Source organism: Thalassophryne amazonica, chromosome 5 (genome assembly GCF_902500255.1).
Source record: "Thalassophryne amazonica chromosome 5, fThaAma1.1, whole genome shotgun sequence".
Classification (NCBI taxonomy): domain Eukaryota; kingdom Metazoa; phylum Chordata; class Actinopteri; order Batrachoidiformes; family Batrachoididae; genus Thalassophryne; species Thalassophryne amazonica.
The window spans coordinates 124393345-124413908 of NC_047107.1; the positions used below are offsets into that span (position 1 = coordinate 124393345).

General features: G+C 43.9%; 1 protein-coding gene across 4 annotated transcripts in view; it reads right to left on the reverse strand.

Annotated features, from left to right (window-relative positions):
• The window catches only part of LOC117511263 (homeobox protein cut-like 2), a 220377-nt gene that overhangs the window by 111327 nt on the left and 88486 nt on the right, over positions 1 to 20564 (reverse strand). For 2 of the 4 annotated variants that reach the window (XM_034171269.1, XM_034171268.1), the window contains exons 2-3: positions 12177 to 12287; positions 4843 to 4890 (exon numbers count right to left, since the gene is read on the reverse strand). In XM_034171269.1, the coding sequence (XP_034027160.1) occupies positions 4843 to 4890; positions 12177 to 12287 (159 nt within the window). Of the gene's footprint in view, positions 1 to 4842; positions 4891 to 12176; positions 12288 to 12959; positions 13391 to 20564 lie in introns of those variants that run through there. The other 2 variants (XM_034171270.1, XM_034171271.1) reach the window with 2 other exon arrangements.

Here is a 20564-nt window from a genome sequence, read left to right on the forward strand (position 1 = left end):
ATGACAGCCTCAACACTGCATTTAATCTATTATTAGACTCTATTGGCTTTGCTCAAAATGTAAATGAGTCCACCCACCACTTTAATCATATCTTAGATCTTGTTCTGACTTATGGTATGGAAATAGAAGACTTAACAGTATTCCCTGAAAACTCCCTTCTGTCTGATCATTTCTTAATAACATTTACATTTACTCTGATGGACTACCCAGCAGTGGGGAATAAGTTTCATTACACTAGAAGTCTTTCAGAAAGCGCTGTAACTAGGTTTAAGGATATGATTCCTTCTTTATGTTCTCTAATGCCATATAACAACACAGTGCACAGTAGCTACCTAAACTCTGTAAGTGAGATAGAGTATCTCGTCAATAGTTTTACATCCTCATTGAAGACAACTTTGGATGCTGTAGCTCCTCTGAAAAAGAGAGCTTTAAATCAGAAGTGTCTGACTCCGTGGTATAACTCACAAACTCGTAGCTTAAAGCAGATAACCCGTAAGTTGGAGAGGAAATGGCGTCTCACTAATTTAGAAGATCTTCACTTAGCCTGGAAAAAGAGTCTGTTGCTCTATAAAAAAGCCCTCCGTAAAGCTAGGACATCTTTCTACTCATCACTAATTGAAGAAAATAAGAACAACCCCAGGTTTCTTTTCAGCACTGTAGCCAGGCTGACAAAGAGTCAGAGCTCTATTGAGCTGAGTATTCCATTAACTTTAACTAGTAATGACTTCATGACTTTCTTTGCTAACAAAATTTTAACTATTAGAGAAAAAATTACTCATAACCATCCCAAAGACGTATCGTTATCTTTGGCTGCTTTCAGTGATGCCGGTATTTGGTTAGACTCTTTCTCTCCGATTGTTCTGAGTTATTTTCATTAGTTACTTCATCCAAACCATCAACATGTTTATTAGACCCCATTCCTACCAGGCTGCTCAAGGAAGCCCTACCATTATGTAATGCTTTGATCTTAAATATGATCAATCTATCTTTATTAGTTGGCTATGTACCACAGGCTTTTAAGGTGGCAGTAATTAAACCATTACTTAAAAGCCATCACTTGACCCAGCTATCTTAGCTAATTATAGGCCAATCTCCAACTTTCCTTTTCTCTCAAAAATTCTTGAAAGGGTAGTTGTAAAACAGCTAACTGATCATCTGCAGAGGAATGGTCTATTTGAAGAGTTTCAGTCAGGTTTTAGAATTCATCATAGTACAGAAACAGCATTAGTGAAGGTTACAAATTATCTTCTTATGGCCTCGGACAGTGGACTCATCTCTGTGCTTGTTCTGTTAGACCTCAGTGCTGTTTTTGATACTGTTGACCATAAAATTTTATTACAGAGATTAGAGCATGCCGTAGGTATTAAAGGCACTGCGCTGCGGTGGTTTGAATCATATTTGTCTAATAGATTACAATTTGTTCATGTAAATGGGGAATCTTCTTCACAGACTAAAGTTAATTATGGAGTTCCACAAGTTTCTGTGCTAGGACCAATTTTATTCACTTTATACATGCTTCCCTTAGGCAGTATTATTAGACGGTATTGCTTAAATTTTCATTGTTACGCAGATGATACCCAGCTTTATCTATCCATGAAGCCAGAGGACACACACCAATTAGCTAAACTGCAGGATTGTCTTACAGACATAAAGACATGGATGACCTCTAATTTCCTGCTTTTAAACTCAGATAAAAATGAAGTTATTGTACTTGGCCCCACAAATCTTAGAAACATGGTGTCTAACCAGATCCTTACTCTGGATGGCATTACCCTGACCTCTAGTAATACTGTGAGAAATCTTGGAGTCATTTTTGATCAGGATATGTCATTCAAAGCGCATATTAAACAAATATGTAGGACTGCTTTTTTTGCATTTACGCAATATCTCTAAAACTAGAAAGGTCTTGTCTCAGAGTGATGCTGAAAAAATAATTCATGCATTTATTTCCTCTAGGCTGGACTATTGTAATTCATTATTATCAGGTTGTCCTAAAAGTTCCCTAAAAAGCCTTCAGTTAATTCAAAATGCTGCAGCTAGAGTACTAACGGGGACTAGAAGGAGAGAGCATATCTCACCCATATTGGCCTCTCTTCATTGGCTTCCTGTTAATTCTAGAATAGAATTTAAAATTCCTCTTCTTACTTATAAGGTTTTGAATAATCAGGTCCCATCTTATCTTAGGGACCTCGTAGTACCATATCACCCCAATAGAGCGCTTCGCTCTCAGACTGCAGGCTTACTTGTAGTTCCTAGGGTTTGTAAGAGTAGAATGGGAGGCAGATGCTTCAGCTTTCAGGCTCCTCTCCTGTGGAACCAGCTCCCAATTCAGATCAGGGAGACAGACACCCTCTCTACTTTTAAGATTAGGCTTAAAACTTTCCTTTTTGCTAAAGCTTATAGTTAGGGCTGGATCAGGTGACCCTGAACCATCCCTTAGTTCTGGGGGGTTCCCATGATGCACTGTTTCTTTCTCTTTTTGCTCTGTATGCACCACTCTGCATTTAATCATTAGTGATCGATCTCTGCTCCCCTCCACAGCATGTCTTTTTCCTGGTTCTCTCCCTCAGCCCCAACCAGTCCCAGCAGAAGACTGCCCCTCCCTGAGCCTGGTTCTGCTGGAAGTTTCTTCCTGTTAAAAGGGAGTTTTTCCTTCCCACTGTAGCCAAGTGCTTGCTCACAGGGGGTCGTTTTGACCGTTGGGGTTTTACATAATTATTGTATGGCCTTGCCTTACAATATAAGGCGCCTTGGGGCAACTGTTTGTTGTGATTTGGCGCTATATAAAAAAAAAATTGATTGAAAATTGATATCCCTCAGCCCCAAAGGTGTGCCTGAGACTGTGGAGACGTGTACCATCTCCTCTTCCTCACAGTAAGTTTTTTATTAAAATTACCTTCATTATAACACACTGTTCATTATAAAACCAAAAACGCCAGTCTCCCGGGGCCCGGCGGATTAATAAGGACAGCGGTGTATTTTAAGCCGTAAACTCGGCTCCTCACTGTCCTTAATCTCCTTCCTATTTCACAAGGCCAAATTAACACCTCTCCTCAGCTCTGACGGGACCTCATTAGCAAACTTCCAGGGAAAGAAAGAGAGGAGCTGAACGAAAAAGAGGAGAAGAAGGAGGGAAGCGACCAATGACAGCCACCAGCTCTGGGATTAACCCTTTCTCCTCCTCCAGTGCTGCAGAAAAACTAGGTCGGCAGCGTGTTTCTAATCAGTCGCCTGGTTAGCGATAATTAGAAGGCGAGATTGGACGAGAGAAGAGAGAAAGTGGGTGGGGAACACTGAAAAGAAGAAGAAAAGAAAAAGAACCTGTCATGTCGCAAGCACTTCAAAGGAGCCAACTTCTCTTTTAGAAGTGGCGCGATGAGGGGCCAAATATCACGTGACCCTCCTCCGGGCCCCCTCAAAATGGGAGGTGGGGCTGGAGGGGTGCACGTAAGCAAGGACCCAGTTCTTTTCTCACATATATGTGAGGCAGGGACACGCCAAGACGTCTCCATCGTTCCCCACCTGTACAGTGCAGCTGTGGAGGAGCTTTAGTCTATCCCAAAACACACAGCCGAACAAACACGTCCAACTCCGCCTTCTCCTCCCATCTTCCCCTGCAGCAGCACACCGAGGTCCCACAACTTACACCAAGGTCTCCCAGACTACTGCTGGGTAAAGTTCACACACCTCCGCAAGCTGTTTGACATTACCAATAAGGTCAACGTGTATCAGAAAACACAGGAGGATTATACTATTATGCTCCTCCTGAGCAAAAAAAAACCCCTCCAAAAAACAGTCGAGGTTTTCCTGCCACAAGCTGGTTTACTTATTAAAGTGCGAGATAAGCATGTGGAATTTACACATGAGGGACTGCTAGTACCAAAAGAGAGGACTGCAGTAAAAAAAATAAATAAAATAAAATAAAAATCATCGCTCATTATCAGCCATCTACTTTATCTACTTTGAAACATCTCGAGATTCCCAGTTATCAGACATCAATAGTTCTTAAATTAATCCTGTGGGCTCCTGTTTGCACAATAAAGATGTGGAAGGGTGCGTCTGCTATTTGTGCGACTTTACAGTTGGAGTAATTGAATTAGCGCACAAATCAAGCACGTATTACGGAGTGCAGTATTGAATATGATAGCTCCTGCCAGGGAACACGGTTGCTTGTGAATAGTCAATTATGAACCATTAAAAAAGAAGCTGCCAATAATCACTTCCACCAGAACTGAACAATCCATGCTGAGTGTTCTCATGTTTACCAATGGCTTTCAGGTTCGCGCCGATCGGGGAGGTTCGAGGGGCAGAGCGAGACTGAAAACGTATTTGTGGTATCATTTCCATAAGCCTCTGCTTTGCAGACCATCACACAGCTTACAAATGTGATTTATGACCTTGGTTTAATGGCTGGAGCAGAGTCTTGGTAGGTATCAGATAACTTTTTCAATATGGCGACGTCAGAGGGGGCACGGTGAATGCACTATCGCAACAGGAAATGAGAGCTTGTCTCGGCCAAGAAAATATGAGAAGCCAGATATCTGATCATCTAATGGCAGATAGATGCTACTTCACTTTGACAGAAAAGGCATCTGTCAATAAGGAGCAGATGTAAAGTATGAAGGAGCAGATGAAATGTATGCCACAGATTCCAGCCCCATCTATCACATCATTCAGTCCAGAAGTGATCTGCACCCAAGCACGTGTAAAGTATCTCTGACATCACAACAAGGAAACGTTAACACAGATACCTAAAAAAAAAAAAAAACCCTGCTTTGATTATTTAAGTTTTTACAAACACTGAAAGTAGAAATCTTCTGAATGCAAAGAGACAAGACTCACCTGGGCTTGGAAGCTCTTGAGAACAGGTGCCACCATCTCCCGGACTTCCTACGTACAGACAAAAATAACTCGGCCTCAGCGTTTTTGTTTTGCAGATGCTCCACCTGTTTAGGAATCAGACTGTCCCCAATGAGACACAGACGGCTCCAACAGAAAAGAAGTGTGGAAATTCTTTCTATACTTTCTTTTACGGTGCATGAGTGAGTGAGATGTTATGGGCTGTGGGTATTAGTGGTTAAACCTAAAGGGTTTGAGTGGGTATGTTTGAAAAGTGGGGCTTTCCAGCAGCTCAGAATCCAGACTTCTGCGAGCTTCCACAGCCTCAGGTAAGGGGATTGTGCTGCCAGTGGTGACAGTCTGATCCAGACTTAAATGCCTGTATTATACTGACAAGATTACAGCACACACTACATACTCGGGCTCAGACAGAGACGCAGCGTAGCCGCACCGTAGGGGTAGAACATCTAAATATATTCTCCCTGACTTCAAGTGAGATGTCTATGGATTGATTCAAGGATGATTTTTTTAAAAACAGACAAAAATAACACCTATATGTTTCACAGGCTTGTGGTGCATTTTAAATACAGTGCCTTAAATATTTTGTTTTTGGCTGCAATCACTGAAGAAGTCGTGAAAAGTGCTTGTTTTTTTTGTTCCCAGCGGAGAAGGGAAGACGAGGCAAATGGGAGACGCCATGTCGGTAAGTGTTAGCCTACACAGCTAACCAGAGTAGCTGCGTTCTCTCACCTGCAAAACCGCCTAGACACGTTTCAGCTCCGGGTCATAAACAAACCGCAACATATGTCCACTTTCCCACCGCATCGTCACTTTTTCTTTACATTTTCACTTTTTTCGCATGTAATTTGCCCAAAATCTCCAAGAAAATGGCGTGTTTTCCCCCAGAAGTAGAGAATTTACATCCTTATGTGTCATATTTTACCCCTTTAGTGACCACCCACAAATGAGACTGTGCTGCCCAATTGATGTAAATAAAGTCCAAGATATATTCAGTGACTTGGAAATGTTCATGTATCCATCTGCTGACTTGTGTGAAGAATACTGGCAATAAAACTGATTATTTACAGATATTATACCAAAGCATTCCATTACTTATGCAACACATCATCTTGGCTTTTATATTTTTAATTAATTCATATCAAGTTGCAGAGATTTGGTTTGAGTTTGATTTTAAGGGAGATAATTTTAGAAAGTTTTATATTGAGAAGGCTGATTTACTTTTTGTACTTGAAATGGCATAAATAAATCTGTGAAATACCAAGGGGCCAAATAATTTTGCAAGGCACTGTATAAGGCTGAAAAATAACAAAACCATTAGATACATGGGATCAATCAGTGAGTGAAGACCCTCATCCCTGCTCATCAGTTCCCTGCTTTTTTATTTCAAACTCAGCTGATAAAGAAGCCAAAATGGCAAAGTAGCAAAAAAAAAAAAAAAAAAAATCCATGGTCAAGAAAAATTTTTAATAATCCAGATTATTTTGAAGTGGCTCCCTAATGTGTGCCTAATATTTAAACCACTTGGAGTTTTGAGTTGTGACCTAGAAAAATCAACTAAAGGTTTTACAGTGTTTAACTGTCAGATGATACTAGGACTTTAAGTATAATTTAAGTAACTTTAAGTTGAGGGAAAAAAAAGTTGAAAATCTTGCATAATTTAGTACAAAAAAGTATGTGTCAGAGTCATGGTGGCTGCAGGTTGTCTCGTTAGTATTCATGAGACTGTGATTTAGTGTGAGCCCAGTTTGGGAAAGACACCTGTTCCTGTTACATCATACAAATTTGGAGCTGCCACATGTGACAGGATAAGTTTTCCATAAGTTAATGATTTTGCTTGGCGTTTAAAATAAGCAGCAACAACTGTGCATTTCTTGTGTGAATAATCCCTGATTGGCTCTGACTGGACAGGGACGTTGCTCTGTAACAGGCAGGCAACTTGGTGCATGTTAGCCTATTTCCTTAAGGCAGGGCACGCCTGCCAGCACTTGGCAGAGTCATCCCGAGCAGGCACACTACCTATCCGTTTGCGAAGCTTGTTGGACTAGCAGCTTCAGCTCAGGACAGCCCAGGGCAGACCTGCCACATCTCAGGGCAACTCTGAGCAAACGTGGTGACTACTCCTTCCTCAATTCTTGATATTTCTTGGCAATTCTTTCTGTGCTCAGCATAAAAATTGAACGGCGAACTGTACCGAGCCTAAAGCAGGCTGCCTGGAAGAGATCACGATGTGACGATTCAGTGCTTAGGAGGTATGCATCAAACCTCAGTGCTGATCTCGGAGAGGTGTATGAGCTGCTTAACAGTAGTACTAAGGTAGAAGCTGACGGGGTCAAAAGAAGTACAACTTTGTCCATGATAATTCAAGCACATTGAGCATTCTCTTATTTGCTCTCTGTCACCATTATTGGCCCAGTACTTGTGTTTCTGTCCATTGCCTCAGGTTGACATCAGGTGACTCCTGGAAATTCACCACTATCTGCTGTTTGGTGTAATGTACAAATCGTGCAACTTCAAGATTTCAGTTCAGTTTTCTTTCAAATGAGTATAAGCCTGCTGATGCAGCATTTTCTGGCAAGAAGGCATCCACTATTCTGTTTGGGAAGTAGTGGTTCCTGATGTGTGACATAGTTCTCTCCTTGAACAATTTATGGGAGTGTCCTCTGGTGGGTCCTTGCGCTCTGGTGAACAGGCTCCCTACTGCATGGTCATATTTCCTGGTCACAGAATTAACACCTTGTTCATACAACCTCTCCTTCGCCTAAATCTCAGTGTGGGTAGCTGAAGCCTTCATATGTTATGTTCCTGATGGACATCAATCATTTTGTTTGGTATTATTTATTCGACTTCATCATGGCACAGCATAAACATATGTAATCTTTTCGTAAAGTAACCCTGAAATCATGGTTCAAACAAAGTAAAATGGAGTTTCACACAGATCTCATGTTGTGACTAATTTAACTGGATGGTGGTACTTAGTGAGGATGGAGAAACAGGATACCCTACTGATTTGTTAGCATTTGAGTCCTTCAACTCTGTTGTTGGACCACTGTCCTTCGTATTAACAAATTCTGAACCCTGAGGCCACAACTATTCTTTTGTGTTGTGCTTTATTAGTTAATTCCTTGTATTTTATATATTTGAAATCATTACCTTGATGTTGTTTATTTTAATTTGTCTTCTATGACATGAACTGCTGCCTTTCTTGGCCAGATCGCCCTTGTAAAAGAGGTCTTGATCTCAATGGTTTTTTTTTTAATCTGGTTAAATAAATGTTTAATAAATAATAAACTGCATCATTTTGAGAAAAGAAAATAGTGATTTTAGTCAAATAACATGCAAATTCACACCTCCAACAGATGATGGTACTCCTTGATTGTGCTAGCTACTACACCTTGTGTGTATCAGGCAATTATGGTTTCATATGATTAGAGGAGTAAGGTGATTGCCAAATCAGATTTGATTGGATTCAAGTATATATACAGTCTCCTCTGAAATCATCATCTGCAGCATCAGAGCTGAGCTCCTCCAGGTGGGTGGAGATGCTGTTCTCCTGGCATTGTGAACTATCTTTGTTACAATGTGGATGATGAGTTTCATTCCTACACACAATCTGGAAAGAGTGATCGTATGGATTGCAACAGCTATAGCGGTATCACACTGCTCTCTGTGCCGGGGAAGGTGTTTGTAAGGACTATTCTTAACAGAATTCACTTCCAGCTACTTGTTGCTCAGCAGTCTGGTTTCTCTTTCATGAAGTCAACGCAACCATTGACTGCATTCTCACCCTGTGGGTACTCATAGAATGCAAGTATGAATACTGGCAGTGCTTCTTTGGCAGCCTATGTTGAGTTTCGCAAAGCGTTTGATTCAGTTGATGGGGCTGCTCTCTGGGGCATCCTGAGAATTTGTGGGATCCCCAAAAAGCTACTGGACATCATAGCCAGGCTGTATACAGATACTTTGAAGACTGTACTGAGCAGAGGCAGAAAGCCTTGAGTTTTTCCCAGTATAACTGACATTCCTCAGCGTTCTGGCTCCAACACTGTTCAATGCTTGAATGGACTGGGTGTTGGGTCAGGTTGTGGAATGCAGTGACTTATGTGCTTTTGTTGGTGAGGAAAAGTTGACCGACCTTGACTTCGCAGACAATACTGTGATCTTTACGGAATCGACTGATACTCTGATTAAGATCCAGTTTTTCTTTGGCTTCCTGGACTCAGCCATCGGAAGTGTATCTGTATGTAGTGAAAGTGTCGAACTTGTAGCAATATTAAGTTATCAGCAGTGACAATCATGTCTCTGGATCCTAGTCCTTTGAGACCAAGAGATGCCTAAGAAAAGCTCATGACGTTGCTGGACAGAGGTGTCCGGTGATGCTGATATCTTTGCAGGAGAATGAACACACAACTCTTTAGGATCCTGGTGCTTCCTTTCTTGGACACAAACTAGTGACCTAAGGTGATGACTAGATGTCGTCGATATTTGGCACCTTCTGATGATCCTTGAGTACCACTAGAATGAATTTGTGTCAAATGAGTGGTTACTTAAGCCCACGTCACACATAGCAAGAATGCGCGGCAAATATTATAATCCAATGCACTCGGGAGGAAAAGAGGCGTGGTCAGCTGTGTCAGAACGCATCCAGATTACCTTGTTACACCTGCACAATGGCATCCAAAGCGCATGTAGACAACAGGTAGATGACATAGTACCGTCAGACGGCCTTAAAAGGCGCTGCAGACTGACCAATGTCCAAACGTATGGATGGCAAACACGGGACAGAAGTGGGAGGGAGCGCTGTGTTCCTCACACACACGTGCGCACAATTGCGCAGAGTTACAGTTATCGCTCAGCTGTGTGTCTGTGTGTATATATGCATAACGCTGCATGAGCGACTAAGCCCGGCATGCATGCCACGGGACAGTCACTGAAAATTTGCTGGCAGTGTGCCATGCTGTCCCCTGAGTCAGATGGAATCTTTCAAGCAAACTTTAATTTCTTTTTTCTTTTTTGCTCACTTCAGCAGCACAACACAACTCTGGACACTGCGATGGGATGGATTTTTTATTTTGGGTGAGGGGATTTTAACCACAGGCTGCGGTCCGGCTCCACGTCCATATCCGCGCTGTGAAATACTCCCGGATCACTGTTGGAGGTGAGATTCATGCTTATTAATGCTGTAACTGCCTGGCACAACAGTTCCATGTCATGTCACCTACAGAGTTAGAAGGTGATCATTTATTACGGCATGAGATCCGTTCAGCTCCAAGCCTGACGCATGCAATGACACTATACTGCGCACCACGGAGAGGCGCAACAGCCCGTGTTATATACAGTTATGATAGAGACAACAGTTCACATTATTTACGTCGCCCATGGGAAGGAATGGACAAATATCTGTACTGTAAGGTCTATTTTGGATATAACTGCCTGTTCATATTTGTGGGGCATGCGCACAGTAGTGCACGGTGCTTTCGGTTTGATAGCTGCTGTTCACATTCACTGTACATGACAATAATTCATAATTATTATCATAATGAAGCCTGGCACATACATTTCAACAGTTCCTTTGCGTTCCAGGGAGTGACATTATTATACGCGGCATGTGCAGGTTATACTGGCAGGCTCTGCCATGCCAGTTCCATCTCGAGGTTCCCTCGTATGTGCTCAAATCTTTTCTCATCCTGTTTTTCCACCATCAGAATATGTAAATTGCGGTCAGATGGTCCTCAGATTGCACATGGACCGCCATCAGATAGGTGTCCCATCTCAATGGCGTCCGGAGGGTTTTGAACATGTGCATCACACTCGGGGTCGCCGGCTGATTTTGACCAACTGTGTGGACCTCCACAGATGGCTGTCAGAACGTTTTGGAACTGAAATCTGACACTTTTGGGATGTGTGCCGATTCGTCAATCTGACGCCACTCTGCATGATTCCGGCTATGTGTGACGGGGGTATTAGGAAGTCTAAGATGAGCAGTATCACTTGCATTGCCAGGAACTTTCACCTTTGATAGTTTATATTTTAGCTTAACCCCACTTCTAACCCTAACCCTACCTCTAACCCTAACCCATCCCCTAACCCTAACCCTACCTCTAACCCTAACCCTAACCTTAAACCTGCGCCTACCCCTACCCCGACCCATAACCCTAACCCTAACCTACCCCTACCTCTAACCCTACGCCTACCTGTAACCCTATCTCTAACCCTAACCCAACCCCTAACCATACCTCTAACCCTGCCCCTAACCTTAAACCTACCCCTAACCCTACCTCTATCCGTACCCCTACCTCTAACCCTAACCCTACCTCTAACCCAACCCCAACCTAACCCTACCCCTAAACCTACCTCTAACCCTGCCCCTACCTCTAACCCTACCCCTGATCCCTACCCCTCACCCAAATACGAGCCAAGTTCTCTCGTTACCACTTCTAAACATACATTTGATATACATTATAGTGATAAACAGTACGTTTCCAGTATGAACACAAGATAAAACCAAAGCCTAATTTATTTATGTAACACATTTAAAGCTACTGTGTGTAGAATTTAGTGTCATCTAGTGGTGATGTTGCAGATTGGATTTCACTGTTGCTGATACGATTTTGTTTCCCTTCTCATTTTCACTTTTTTGGTAATGGGGATTCATGTTCCCTTGCCTTCTCTTGTGATAAACAATATGTTTGATTGTCCACTGCACAAAAATGAGGTTTTCTAGCCTGTACTAGCAACCAGAAGTGTTCCGGGGGAGCAATTCCTGTGCCAACCTGATAAAATGCAAAGGCAGAGTAAGTGTGTCCCTTTTGGGCTACTCTATCAACACTGCGGTGCAACATGGCTTCCTCAATGAGGGGGGCCCGCTCCCATGTAGATATGAAGGGCTCATTCTCAGCTCATTAAAACACACTGGTTTATTGTTGCAGGTAATTATACACTAAAGAACCGCTGGTTACGAATGCTTTATTCCATTTCTGCTGAATAAACACTCCTAAATCCTGCACAGTGTAGCTTTAAATAATTCCACCAAAATGATGCACAGTCACAAAATAAACACCATCAAAACAGAATTGAAAAAAGTGCATACATTGTGTTCATTTTAGTGCAACTTTATGATCTAAACATGCAACTTTAAAAATTTGTTTTTTAAGTGTAATTATGATTTGACCTTAATTTGCACTCATTAATGCAGGTTATACATAAAAATAAATAGTGCATAAAGTGCATAGTGCATAATGCACAAATGACAGAGAGCCAGCATACTTAATAAATTGAAGATGCAACAGTGGGAGTGGGGTTTGGGGTGTACGACTCACCTCGGGGACATTTCTCTTGAACTCCCTGCTCAGCTCGATCAGGTGCTTGTGGGAATGCTCGCTCTCCTCTTGTCGCCCCGCCAGCTCAGACGCTACAGAGTTTAGCTCCTTCTACAAACACAAAAGAGACAAAAGAGAGGCACAGAGACGTAAAGAGTGAGACGACGGCACTTTAGGGAGCGGGCCAAAACTCATCCAGTAAAGCTTGAAGTATACATAAATAAAAATACACTGCTGAATATTAACAGCGTAATCCTTCATGATCTCATAGCAGTAATACTTACTGCTAGCCCTGGCCCATAAATAATTAAGCCAAAATAAATCCAATGCCTACTGTAGCAGAAGGCCTTTTAGATAATCAGTATTTGAAATAATCAATATGCTTGCAAAGGCTATGGAGCGACCGTGAGTGAGTGCAGAGAGAGAGAAAGCTTGGGGGGGGGAGTCACGTGCAGAGACCCAATAACCTGACAAACACCCTTACAAACACATATGGCTTCCTCCTGCAAGGCTGATTTTTAAGCCTGGTCAAGACCTGGTTCAAAAACACAAATATCTCACTCGCCGTGGCAATTACTGCAGGTCAAATCCATTTTCAGCTGCTTTTCAATCTCTCTCCCATCGCCTCCACCCATCGGTATATTGATCCCACACGAATTTTCAATACATGACAGCTGTCTCCATAGCTTTGGCCAAATTACCATTTTGCTATAACAACAGCGCGGATCACTATTCCATTTGTGTGCATGCATGTGTGTGTGTGTGTGTGTGCTGGTTGTTTACATGTCTGCGTTATCAGAATGAGAGCTCCACCCTGGCAACATGTCGGATCCACTATTCAAAGCTGTCCGTCTCCATAGCGGGCCTTCATCAGAACCGTGCGTTCACGCTGGACTCGGCTGCACCACATGCCATCCACAAATCCAATAGTATTGATCAGTCATCCAATTCCCGGCTCTTTCAGCAAACAGAAAAAAGAAAAACAGATTCAAACTCTGCTGTGCTGAGAGGGTCTGAAACAGACGACTGATCGTTCACCTTTCCTCTCCTTTTGACTGCCGGCGTTGCTAACTGATGAGGATCTGTGCTTGTAAGTTTGCTGGGACGCCACATAAAAGGTCCAGTAAGGGGATTCAATTATCACTGTGAATTTATATATGATGTCGGGAAATTAAATTGACTGCGTTTTAATTAATCTGCAGTCTTACTTAAAGGCAATTTAATAAATCATTGCTAAGGAAAGAAATGAGGGAAAATGAAGGGTTGGAGCTCCAACAGCAGCAGCCTCACGGGATGGTGGCAGACAAGCAGGACATTAATTGAAGGGCTACTGGTTCAAGTCCCTGGACTGACAAGTCAGATTGGAGGAAGAAGGACTGAATGTAGAGTCTGAGCAAAGATTCCAAGTTATTCTAATTCCACAACTGTGATTACAATATGCCCAGGGCCCTATCTTGACAGCCTATAGCACATGGGCTATAACGCTGTAGTCAATAAGGCCCCGTGTCCATAAAGAGTTTATTCTGCCAGAAAAATGCTGAGAGAACACCCACAAATTGTTCATCACACTGTTTTCAGATGGGAAAAAAGTCTGCATGTGATTTGTTTTTCATGACAACATACACAGCTAACTTATAATAGCTTATAATGTACGGCAATACCTTCAGAAAGAGCCAGGTGTCTGTCCAATCTGTTACCACAAGTGAGTTTTTACCTCTGTTATGAGCGCTCGTACTGGCAGCATGAGAGCAGTCCGCTTTGAAAAAAAAAGACGTTCGATGGAGCAAGGGTTTGTCCCCCCAGAGGTGACTCCATGTGGCCCACATATGGCCCATTATCATTTTGAGAAATGGAAAAAACTTATTGACACCTAGCGAAAAGAAAAAAAAAAAAAAAAAAAAACTACATGGACACAAGACCAAAAAGGTTTTTTTGGCAAGAAAACAGACCTCCGCACAAAGCTTTAAAGTGAGCGAGTGGAACATTTTACACGAGTAGCCACCAAAGCTCCCTGAAGTGAACATGAACTAGTCAGGTGTAGTTCTGTACGTCTCCATTAGTTTTCACTTTTACTTCATTTTATGAAAGTTTTGTTGACTTTTGATGCAGTAATATGCATCTCCATGTGTACCTGTGTAAGGTGCATCTGAATATTACACTGAGAAATAAAAAACCTCATATTAACACATACATGCTTTTAGGCCCTGTGTCGGCTGAAAAGTAGCAATGACACTTGTATTGTGTTATGCACTGCTTTGTAAGTACTGCAAGATAGGGCCCAAAGTCTCTTTGAACAACGCACTTGACTTATAGACAAATTTATTTGGCATTATTAATCTCCTGGTTGATGCATGCAAGTGAAAACACAAACTAATGTAGCTGGATGTGGGTGAGGTTTTTTTAAAACCTAGACAGATTATGTATGTAGCACAGATTCCATCACGTACAATTTGGCCAAGCACCTCAAGTGGATTTTGGCTCCTCTAGTGGGTAACTCAGACCAGCATATGAAGAACACACAAGATTTTGTGAACAAGATCAAGGACCTGCAGCTGGAAGCAGATGAAACTATGGTGTCATTTGTTGTCAAATCATTATTCACCTGCATTCCCACCACTGAGGCCGTCTCAGCTGTGAGGCAGAGACTGCTGTAGGATGTGTCTCTACTTGAAAGGACCAAACTCACACCAGACCACATCTGCCAACTCTTGGAGATCTGTCTTAACACCACGTATTTCCTGTTTAGGGAGAATTACTACAGGCAGATCCATGGTTGTGCGATGGGGTCTACAGGTATCCCCCATTGTGGCCAATCTGTACATGGAGCGAGTGGAGAAGACAGCTTTGACGTCTTTCACGGGCATCCCTCCCAGTCACTGGTTCAGATATGTCGATGACACATGGATTAAAATCAAGCAACAGGAGGCTGAGGACTTTACAGAACACATCAACTCGGTGGACTCCAATATCAAGTTCACATGTGAGGATGCCAGAAACAACCATTTAGCCTTCTTGGACTGTGATGTTATGATTGGAGAGAACAGGCAGCTCCAGACAGGGGTTTACAGAAAACCCACTCACACTGATCAATATCTGCTCTTTGGCTCAAACCACCCCCTTGAGCACAAGCTGGGGGTGATCAGGACTCTTCAACACAGAGCCCTACAGGTGCCCACAACTGCAGAGGGAAGGGCTAAAGAACAACAACGTGTCCGGAAAGCCATCACAGTATGTAGGTACCCACGATGGTCCCTGGACAAAGTGCAGAAGTCCCAGAGAACAAAGAGACCAGACAGACAGGAGACAGAGAGAAGAAGAAGAGGAGTGTCTCTCCCTTATTTAGCAGGAGTAGGGGAAAAACTACAGAGGATCTTCAGACAGCACAAAATCCCAGTTTAAACCGGTTAACACCTTGAGACAGAAATTAGTTCACCCTCAGGACAGGATCCCTAGTTATAAACAGAGCAATGTAGTGTATTCTATCAGATGTCAGGAAAACTGTAACAAACACTACATAGGTGAGACTAAGCAACCTTTACACAAAAGACTATACCAGCACCGCAGAGAGGGCGCCAGTGGACCTCAGTCTGCAGTTCATCTCCACCTTAAAGACACTAACCACACGTTTGAGGACAAGGAAGTTAAAATCTTAGCCAGAGAGAAGAAATGGTTTGAGAGAGGGGTCAAGGAGGCATTCTATGTGAAACAGTTGAAACCCAGCCTTAACCGGGGAGGGGGTCTGAGACACGCTTTGTCCCCTGTTTACAATGGGGTACTCAGGTCAAAGCAGTTTCAGTCTTTTGTTCGTGGTAATGAATCATTCACGTCATCAGGAGAGTCGTCCGTTCCATCAATAGGAGGGACAGCTGCCCTGTCATTAGGAGGGTGCTAACTAGAGCACAATAGGTGCTAATTAGAGCTATTGTTTAGTCACTAGCCTATAGCAGTCTGCCTCTCGGTAGGAGGGTTCTGGTTAGGTTTAAAACTCCAGCTTTTGTGACTTCTGTTTATTCTTCTCTACAAGAGTCAAGACAGAAGTCAGACTACCAGAGCAAGAATTTTAGATGAGGAAGCTTCTGCGATTTGAAGCAAAATGTCCTCGCGTCAAGCAACCCAGTACAGTTGAAGATTCAAGCTTCTCTACCCTAGACAGAGCAACAATTTTATCTCAACTGAAATCATGTAACCTTTCAGAACTTGCAAATAACAATTTAATATAGACAGCATTTAACTGTCACATGTTCGGCACTGTATTAATGATGAATATTAAGGAGCACACAATCGAACAGCACACAGTCCAGGAAAGTAAATAAAAAGATCACATGAAGCTGAGCTGGAAAATATTGAACATGTTTCATTTGTAAGCCAACCTCAGTGTAAACAGAACATCCATTGGATCTCAATCCTGCTTCTTTAAAAATAGCTTTGGAGCAGGCACAGCTCACGTTTTTAGAACGCTTGTTCTGTATTAACCATGTGTTGAAATCCTGCTGTAAAAATGGATGAATAAAGTTTAGAGAAATAATGAACTCAGATTGCATGTTTTGGATGTATTTCATTTCCAACAATCATAAAGAGATATAAACAGTTCTCAAAAACTGAGCAACTGCTGTATGAGTGTCTTGATGGCTTCCCTCACCAGCTTCCCTCATGCACTCAGCTTTTGAGAAATGTCTACTCCCAGAGATGTCCATCCATCCATCCATTTTCTTCTGCTTTATCCGGAGTCGGGTCACGGGGGCAGCAGCTCAAGCAAAGCCGCCCAGACCTCCCGATCCACACACACCTCCCCCAGCTCCTCCGGGGGAACCCCAAGGCGTTCCCAAGCCAGCCGAGAGATGTAATCCTTCCAGCGTGTCCTGGGTCTTCCCCGGGGCCTCCTCCCAATGGGACGTGCCCGGAACACCTCTCCAGCGAGGCGTCCAGGGGGCATCCGGAAAAGATGCCCGAGCCACCTCAACTGACTCCTTTCGACGTGGAGCAGCGGCTCGACTCCGAGCTCCTCCCGAGTGAAGGAGCTCCTCACCCTATCTCTAAGGGAGCGCCCAGCCACCCTGCGGAGGAAACTCATCTCGGCCGCTTGTACCCGCGACCTCGTTCTTTCGGTCATGAGCCAAATCTCATGACCATAGCTGAGGATCGGAGCGTAGATCGATCGGTAAATCGAGAGCTTTGCCCCCCTACTCAGCTCTCTCTTTATCACGACAGTCCGATACAGCGACCGCATCACTGCAGACGCTGCACTGATCCGTCTATCAATCTCACGCTCCATCCGTCTCTCACTCGTGAATAAGACCCCGAGATACTTAAACTCCTCCACTTGAGGCAAGGATACTCCACCGACCTGAAGAGGGCAAAGCACCTTTTTCCGGTCGAGAACCATGGCCTCGGATTTGGAGGTGCTGATTTTCATCCCGGACGCTTCACACTCGGCTGCAAACTGCCCCAGTGCACGCTGAAGGTCCTGATTTGACAAAGCCAACAGAACCACATCGTCCGCAAACAGCAGAGACGAGATTCTGTGGTTCCCAAACCAGACCCCCTCTACACCCTGGCTGCGCCTAGAAATTCTGTCCATAAAAATAATGAACAGAACCGGTGACAAAGGGCAGCCCTGGCGGAGGCCAACGTGCACTGGAAACAGGTTTGACTTACTACCGGCAATGCGAATCAAGCTCCTGCTGCGGTCGTACAGGGACCGGATAGCCCTTAGCAAAGGACCCCGGACCCCGTACTCCCAGAGCACTCCCCACAGGGTGCCCAGAGGGACACGGTTGAATGCCTTCTCCAGATCCACAAAACACATGTGGACTGGTTGGGCGAACTCCCATGAACCCTCGAGCACCCGATGGAGCGTGTAGAGCTGGTCCAGTGTGCTGTGACCAGGATGTGGTCGAATTCTCCTCTCCAGTACTCTGGAATAGACCTTACCGGGGAGGCTGAGGAGTGTGATCCCCCTATAGTTGGAACACACCCTCCGGTCCCCCTTCTTAAACAGAGGGACCACCACCCCGGTCTGCCAATCCAGAGGCACTGTCCCCGATCGCCACACGATGTTGCAGAGGCGTGTCAGCCAAGACAGTCCCACAACATCCAGAGACTTAAGGTACTCAGGACGGATTTCATCAACCCCAGGAGCCTTGCCACCGAGGAGCTTTCCAACCACCTCGATGACTTCTGCCTGGGTAATGGATGAGTCCGCCTCTGGGTCCCCAGTCTCTGACTCCTCTTCGGAAGACGTGACGATGGGATTGAGGAGATCCTCGAAGTACTCCTTCCACTGCCCAACAACATCCCCAGTCAGACTCAACAGCTCCCCACCCGCACCGTAAACAGTGCCGGTGGAGAGCTGCTTCCGCCTCCTGAGGCAACGGACGGTTTGCCAGAATCTCTTCGAGGCCGACCGATAGTCCTCTTCCATAGCCTCCCCGAACTCCTCCTAGACCCAAGTTTTTGCCTCTGTGACCGCACGGGCTGTGGCACGCTTGGCCTGCCGGTACCTGTCAGCTGCCTCTGGGGTCCCACCTACCAACAAAGATAAGTAGGACTCCTTCATCAGCTTCCCAGAGACGTACTGGACTAAAAGTACAGTGCATCTGGAAAATATTCTGGTAAAGTAAATAAAAAACTAAGAAATCACATGTACATAAGTATTCACAGCCTTTGCCATGAAGCTCAAAATTGCCTCCTGTTTCCACCGATCATCCTTGAGATGTTTCTACAGTTTTCATGGAGTCCACCTGGGGTGAATTCAGTTGATTAGACTTGGTTTGGAAAGACACACACCTGTCCACATATAAGGTCCCACAGAGGACAGTCAGTGTACAAACCAAGCATGAAGTCAAAGGAATTGTCTGTAGACCTCTGAGAAAGGAAAGTCTCGAGACACAAATCTGGGGAAGGGTACCGAAACATTTCTGCTGCTTTGAAGGTCCCTATGAGCACAGTGGCCTCCATCATCTGTAAATGGAAGAAGTTCTGATCCACCAGGACTCTTCCTAGAGCTGGGCACCTGTCTAAACTGAGCAATCAGGGGAGAAGGGCCTTAGTCAGGGAGGTGACCAAGAACCCGATGGTGACTGTTAGAGCTCCAGCATTCCTCTGTGGAGAGAGGAGAACCTTCCAGAAGGACAACCATCTCTGCAGAAATCCACCAATCAGGCCTGTATGGTAGAGTGGCCAGACGGAAGCCACTCCTTAGTAAATGGCACATGGCAGACCGCCTGGAGTTTGACAAAAGGGACCTGAAGGACTTTCAGACCACGAGAAACAAAATTCTCTGGTCTCATGAGACAAAGATTGAACTCTTTGGTGTGAATGCCAGGCGTCATGTTTGGAGAAAACCAGGCACCATCCCTACAGTGAAGCATGGTGGTGGCAGCATCATGCTGTGGGGATATTTTTCAGCAGCAGGAACTGGGAGACTAGTCAGGATTGAGGGAAAGATGAATGCAGCAATGTACAGAGACATCCTGGATAAAAACCTGCTCCAGAGTGCTCCTGACTTCAGACTGGGGCGACGCTCCCTATCCAACCTGAGGGAGCTTGAGAGGTGCTGCAAAGAGGAATGGACCAAACTGTCCAAAGATAGGTGCACCAAGCTTCTGGCATCATAGTCAAGAAGACTTGAGGCTGTAATTGCTGCCAAACGTGCATCAACAAAGTATTGAGCAAAGGGTGTGAATACTTACGTACACGTGATTTATTAGGTTTTATTTTTAATAAATGCGCAAAAAATTAAAAATACTTTTTTTTCATGGTGTCATTATGGGATGTTGTGAGTAGAATTAATTTATTCCATTTTGGACTAAGGCTGTAACATAACGAAATGTGGAAAAAGTGTGAAGCGCTGTGAATACTTTCCAGACGCACCGTATAAAGTAGCAGGAAATAGAAATACTCAAGCACCAGCGCCGCCAACCGAATGGTCCCCCCCTGAATGGCCTCGTTTCTGCTTAAAACTGACTTTAGAATGATTTAAGAGGTTTTAACTTTATCATCTGATGGTTAATAATCCCATTAATCCATTTCAATGCTTTGGGTGAAGAGACTGTGGTCCGAAATGAGACTGCTGTGGTATGAAATGACGCATGCGCAGATGCAAAAGGCGGACCGATTTTTAGGGGCGGACCATTTGGTCTGTGACACCGGTTCCTCGAATTTATAATCAAGTCCAATATTTGTCTAAATGTGTCGTTACTTCAACCACTTGTTTTCCCTAAAGCTTAAGTGTTTTCTTCTCTAAAGTTGTACAGACTTTATTTCATTTCTGTGATGGCACAAGCATATTCTCTACTCAATTTCATGTTTTAAATCTCTGTGAACTGAAATAAACTCCATCCTGTCCATCTGGTTGTGACTTTGTTTTGCTGTATATGATATATAGCT